The sequence below is a fragment of the Pholis gunnellus genome (assembly GCF_910591455.1).
Source record: "Pholis gunnellus genome assembly, chromosome: 2".
Classification (NCBI taxonomy): domain Eukaryota; kingdom Metazoa; phylum Chordata; class Actinopteri; order Perciformes; family Pholidae; genus Pholis; species Pholis gunnellus.
In genome coordinates, this window is record NC_136536.1 from 1,558,116 (window position 1) to 1,563,937 (window position 5,822).

The 5,822-nt window shown below is 38.8% G+C and overlaps 1 protein-coding gene across 1 annotated transcript; it reads left to right on the forward strand.

Annotated features, from left to right (window-relative positions):
- The first annotated feature begins 343 nt into the window (after positions 1-343).
- LOC306709940 (uncharacterized protein) lies at positions 344-5,189 on the forward strand. The gene is made up of 6 exons (XM_079178262.1): positions 344-433; positions 633-749; positions 1,230-1,328; positions 1,747-1,787; positions 3,916-3,945; positions 4,625-5,189. The coding sequence occupies exons 2-6, from the start codon at positions 662-664 to the stop codon at positions 4,748-4,750; spliced, it is 384 nt and encodes a 127-aa protein (XP_079034388.1). The 5' UTR covers positions 344-433; positions 633-661; the 3' UTR covers positions 4,751-5,189.
- The last annotated feature ends 633 nt before the right edge of the window (positions 5,190-5,822 follow it).

Sequence of the window (5,822 nt, forward strand, 5' to 3'; positions counted from 1 at the left end):
TGAACTGTGAGCGTCACAGACTGGTTGAACTGGGCAGCTCAGTGTAGCTGTGGATCATCATCTACAGATAGTAACTATTGATGGTTCATCTTGTCAACAGCTCGGCTGGATGAAGATTCTTCTGAAGAGAAAACCATCTATTCAACACCTGGAGGAAACATCTTAGTTGAATGTTCCTTTCCTACCTCTGACACCAGGAAGTACTTCTGTAAGGGAGAATGTAAAGAGGAAGACATTCTTGTTGAAACAACTGCTTACGAAGCTCACACAGACAGATACAGCATCAGATATGTAAAAGGATCTCCGTCAGGAGGATCTGTGTATGTGGGCATCACACAGCTGACCAGGTCTGACTCAGGACGGTACCGGTGTGCTCTGAAGAGGACTCGGTCTAAAGATTCCTACCGTGGGTTTAAGATCTTTGTCACAGATGGTGAGTTTCTACTTGAGAATGAAAACGTTTGTTTGTGTCTCTGGAGGTCTGAAGAAAGTTTTCACTGACAGCAGCTGATGTTGTAAAGTCCGTGTGAACGCTGATGAATGCTCATTTAAAAGAGTTCAGCTGACACACAGCAGAGTCTCCTCTCTCTCATTAGGACCTCTTTGTGTCGGCATGTTTTTGTTGTTCACAGCTCCGACCACTTCTAAACCAAACCAAGCTATGACGTCATCAGTCCCATCAGCCTCCACAGCAGCAACCAGTCAGAGTTTGAGCTCCACTTCAGGAAGCTCCAGACCACCAACTAGAGGTACATCCACCTGGAACCTGTTGATGGACTGTGTTGTAGTTCTGTTATGATGTTCATTCTGTACTCATGACATCTATCACACTTCTGTCCATCCTGGGAGAGGGATGTCTGCTGCTCTCCCTAAGGTTTCTTCTTCTTTCTTCCTTGTTGCATTTTTTTGGGGAGTTTTCCTGTTCTGATGTGAGGGTCCAAGGACAGAGGAGGTCTTTAGACCACAACGGGCTGAAGGAACCTTTTAGATCCTCTAAAAGTAGTCCTGAGACTAAAATTACCCAGAACTTCTTGGTGGAAACGCTCCTTGTGTGTACTTATGTAAAAGCTATTGATTTGTTTTTAGGATTTGCATATTTAGTTCATAATAGGACAGTTATTCAGGTGTTACTATTAGTGTGACAGCACTGCATGAGCAGGTCCCTCATGTTGAGTCATCATCAGGTAGGACACGTCCATAAAACGTCTCTTCTCTTCATGCTCACACAGGTGTGTGGTTGTATGCGGTGATTGTTGTCGTCGTCGTCGTCGTCGTCTCAGGACTGGTGCTGATGACATTCTGTATTTGGAGGAACATCAAACCTGATGGTGAGGCAACAGCACAAACATACACAGTGACACAAACAACTGGAACTTCCTCATCTCTCGTGTCAGCGTTTGAAGCACTTTAACAACACATTTTAGTTCGACAGTGTGTCTCTGCTCATGTGATTCTCTGGAACAAGCCTGAGCAAGCGTGACGCAGTTACACAACATGTAATGAACCTGAAGATGTGCTGGAGGAACAAACAACTTTATGAACAACTCAATGCTAATACATCAGGAAGGAGGAGACATTACAGTGGCGGGAAAATAGCAATTTGGAGCTTCATAGCATTAGCTTCCTGCTATCAATGAGGCTTTATTGGGATCAGAATCTGTTCTGTTCTAATTGCCAGGCTTGTCTGCACTTTCAATAATTACTCATTAGTTATTAAAAGTGAAAAATGTGATTTCTGTTCCACAGGTTTGAACACCAGCAGAACCTCAGGAGGCACAAACATGGAGGTGACTTTCTTTAACTCTTGTTGACTCTCACTGTTGGTTAAAGCTGGGCTCAGACTACAGGAGTTTAAAATCCTAACATCAGGCTGCATCACACACATGAGGAGAATCTTCACAGATGTTCTCGTCTCTGATCTCAAACACGCTACAAGATCTGAAAGTAACGGCACATCACACACTACAGGATGTTATCAGGATTAGGCTCGTTTGAGATGAGCTGATAGTCGAGAGCAGGCGGCAGCAGCAGAGGGCGTTAACAAAGAACTGCTGTCAAGTTACAGAAACAGTTACTTCCTGTTAGATTTGATCTGTAGGCTATTTGTAGTTTCAGACCTTGTTAGGTTTATTCATGTGTTTGTAAATATAGATTTATGTGGAAATGTGCGCATATCTGCATTGTATGTTATCCTTTCTTCTTCTTATGTGTGACTGTGAAACACTTTGCTGCTCGTTTAGATATGTGTTGTATAAATAAGCTTTATTATTATTATCAACCACACAAGATATGTTTTCAGATTAAACATTCATTGAACATGAGACTAATAGCCAACAATGGAGCGTTAAATATTAGCGTTAATATTAACATTTGAAGATGTTCTCCATAGATATCCCATTCAAAAAAGATTGCAAAAAGCTTAAAAATTCAAAGTTTACAGATTACAAATATAAAAAGTGACATCAACCCTCTCCTGAAAGAGCTGGACATTTTAATATTCGAACGGTTTCTGTGGCTTAAAAAATGTCAGCAGTAGTGATATTTGTTGTAGCAGTAGTAGAAGTTGTAGTAGAAGTATTATAAGTAGAGGTATTAGTAGCATTAGAATAAGTGTGTGTGTGGGGGGGTCCTCTAAAAGTATCCAAGACCTGAATGACTGAATGAGACACACAGAGAGATAGAGGGAGAGAAGTGTGTGTGCGTGTGAGTCTGTGTTTATCAACATTGCTGATTACCTTAATCACGAACACCTGTGTCACGAGCTGCGCAATACACACCCATTATAAAGGCAGAAAAGGACTGAAAAAATCATAAAAGTTCAAATGGGACAGTTCAAAAAGTATAAAAGATATCAAAAAGATTATAACATACAATAATAGCTTAGGGTTTTCTCAACATTTTAAAGTTGAAATGGTGTCTGTAGCTGAAAGTATGAAGAGGTAGAAGGATTTAAAAGTTGAAAGAGTTTAAGAGGATTTGAAAATATTCTCAATAGAAATAGAAACCCATTCAAAAAGAAAATTGTAAAAAGCTTAATAATTCAAAAAGTTGAAATATTAGAAATATGAAGAGTCATAGCACCCCTCTCCTGAAAGAGCTGAACATTTTGATATTTGAACGGTTTCTGTAGCTTAAAATATGAAGGAGCAGAAGCGTTTGAAAAAATGTACGGAAGAAATATAATAAAAAGAGGAACTAGAAAATGCATTTCCTGCTGAAAATGCATTGGAATGCTGAAAGCTGAAATGAATTGCAAAAACATTGCTGAAAATAGATATCCAATTTAAAAAAAATTGCAAAAAACGGAATAATTCAAAGTTTAAAGATTACAAATATGAAAAGTCAGCATCACCCCTCTCCTGAAAGAGCTGAACATTTTAATATTTGAACGGTTTCTGTGGTTTAAAAAATATCAGCAGTAGTGATATTTGTTGTAGTTTCTATGAGCTCATTAGTAATGTTGATAAACACACAGAGGCACTGAGACACACACGCACACACGACTTGGAGATATGCGTGATGCAGCTCAGCCAATCAAATATGGGTATTCTGACAAGTTTCCTGATTCCAGTGAGATGTACACACACCATGACACAAGTGGGCGAGACGAGGAAAGACTTGGCAGAGCAGGACAATAGTTACTTTAGCTGTAAATGTTAAAACATAGGACAATCTCCAAATGAGAAGGATTGCCAAAGAGATCAGAGTGTCTGTCTGTCTCTCTCTATCTGGTTGTCTGTCACTCTCTCCCTCTGTCTGTCTGTCTGTGTCTCACTCTCTCTCTGTCTGTCTCTCTATATACACGACTTGGAGGGATTGTTAGACCTCCTTTCTGTCTGTCTGTCTGTCTGGCTCTCTCTCCGACTCACTCAGTCCATCTAACTGACTGTTTCCCTGTCTGTTCTCCATGAACAGGCTGCTGGCACACAGGTGTTCGTGATTAAGGTAATCAGCAATGTTGATAAACACACAGACTCACAGACACACGCACACATACACTTCTCTCTGTCTCTCTGTGTCTCTCATTCAATCATTCAGGTCTTGGATACTTTTAGAGGCCCCCCCCCCCCCCCCCACACACACACACTTATTCTAATGCTACTAATACTTCTACTACTTATAATACTTCTACTACTATTTATTTTTTTTAATTGGATATCTAGTTTCAGCAATGTTTTCGCAGTTCAATTCAGCTTTCAGCATTCCAACGCATTTTCAGCAGGAAATGCATTTTCTAGTTGAAAATATTCTCCATAGAAAACCCATTCAAAAAAAGTTGCAAAAAGCTTATTAATTCAAAAAGTTTAAAGATTAGAAATATGAAAAGTCATAGCACCCCTCTGCTGAAAGAGCTGAGCATTTTTTGAACAACGGTTTCTGTAGCTTAAAAAATGTTGAAGGAGATAAGTAGCAAAAAAAAGGGGGGGGGGACAGAAGAAATAGTTGATTAAAGAAATAGGATAATAATAGGATAATAATAGTTCATTGTTGGAATGCTTAACAGCATTCCAACAATGAAGAGAAACAGGATAACAATAATTGGAATGCTACAATAACACGAGGACCATAACTGTATTTTAGGTGAGCTTTGTTTCTCTGTCAAATATCTATTTGTTTTCCTCAGATTGACCTCTATGAGAACTGTGGTCCAGTCTCCACATGTGAAGACTCCACCTACCAGAGCCTCCATCCAGCCAGCAGGGACCAGGACCAGACCTACTCTACACTCACACACACACAACACGCATGACCCGGATTCTGTTGCTGTGTATTTAGAGGGAAATAATACAAAAGAAACACATGCGTTTGTTTTGTGTATGTGCCGTTCATTTCTTTATGCCATGTGTAAGTTGTTAAAGTGATGTTTTACTTCTTCAGTGATGAACTCTTCATTTGCATCTGTTTGTTTATTTTACATTTTATACATTTATTTCAAACGTAACAAATAAAAGAATAAAATCAAACATAAAAACATATAGCAAACTTTAATATATGTTCATAAACAATATAAAATCAACATAGATAAATATTACACATACAAAAAGTAGCAGGAAATAATGTACATTTATATGACCGAACAATGAACTCAATATTTATCATATCAACACCTTATAAACAATTACCCCAATGCTCTACAACCCAGATATCCACACAGTGTCAGTCAGAACTTAATCATGTTTTTGTACATCTTGAATTGATTCATTGCTTCCTTTAAATAAATGATTTCTTGCTTCGTACATTATTTTTCTTGAATTCTACCAGAATGAACTCCAAACATGTGACTTTAATAACAGCGTGTTGGTGTGTTCACGATATCCTACGTCGTGTACTATCTTCATGGCTCTTTCTTGTGGTCAGTGTAATGAGTGCAACGTGCTTCAGTGTGTGTTAGCCCTCCCCTCCAAACACTAATTCAGATACAGTAACACCAGTGGACAATACAGTGTGTGTAACACTTTATGTTGTAGTTTTTCCCAAACCTCCAACTTGCTGCAAATATGAAGTTTACAATAGATTTTGTGTTCTGACATCAAACCCAGAAATGTAGTTTCATATACTCTCTTTATGAACATTGTCTATCATTACGTGTATGAGAGTGTTTCTCTCACATTTCCAAACAGCAAAATCTTTTGTTCGAATGGAATGGTGATTTGTTTCAGTCTAACCACGAGCTTGTGGTTGAGCCACCGTTTGATATGGGGACAGTTTCAGCGAACATCCATCCAAAGATGATCAAAATAAAATGTAATAAATACAACAAGGACAAAATCCTAATTATTAAACTTCTTTCAGGAACTGCTCTCACGACCCGCAGGGCACTA

Excerpts from the sequence above, each read along its gene's own strand:
- LOC306709940 (XM_079178262.1), top strand. The coding sequence starts at position 662 with ATGACGTCATCAGTCCCATCAGCCTCCACAGCAGCAACCAGTCAGAGT. Across the intron at positions 1,329-1,746 it reads GAGGAACATCAAACCTGATG|GTTTGAACACCAGCAGAACC; the intron begins GTGAGGCAACAG and ends TCTGTTCCACAG. Across the intron at positions 1,788-3,915 it reads CAGGAGGCACAAACATGGAG|GCTGCTGGCACACAGGTGTT; the intron begins GTGACTTTCTTT and ends CTCCATGAACAG.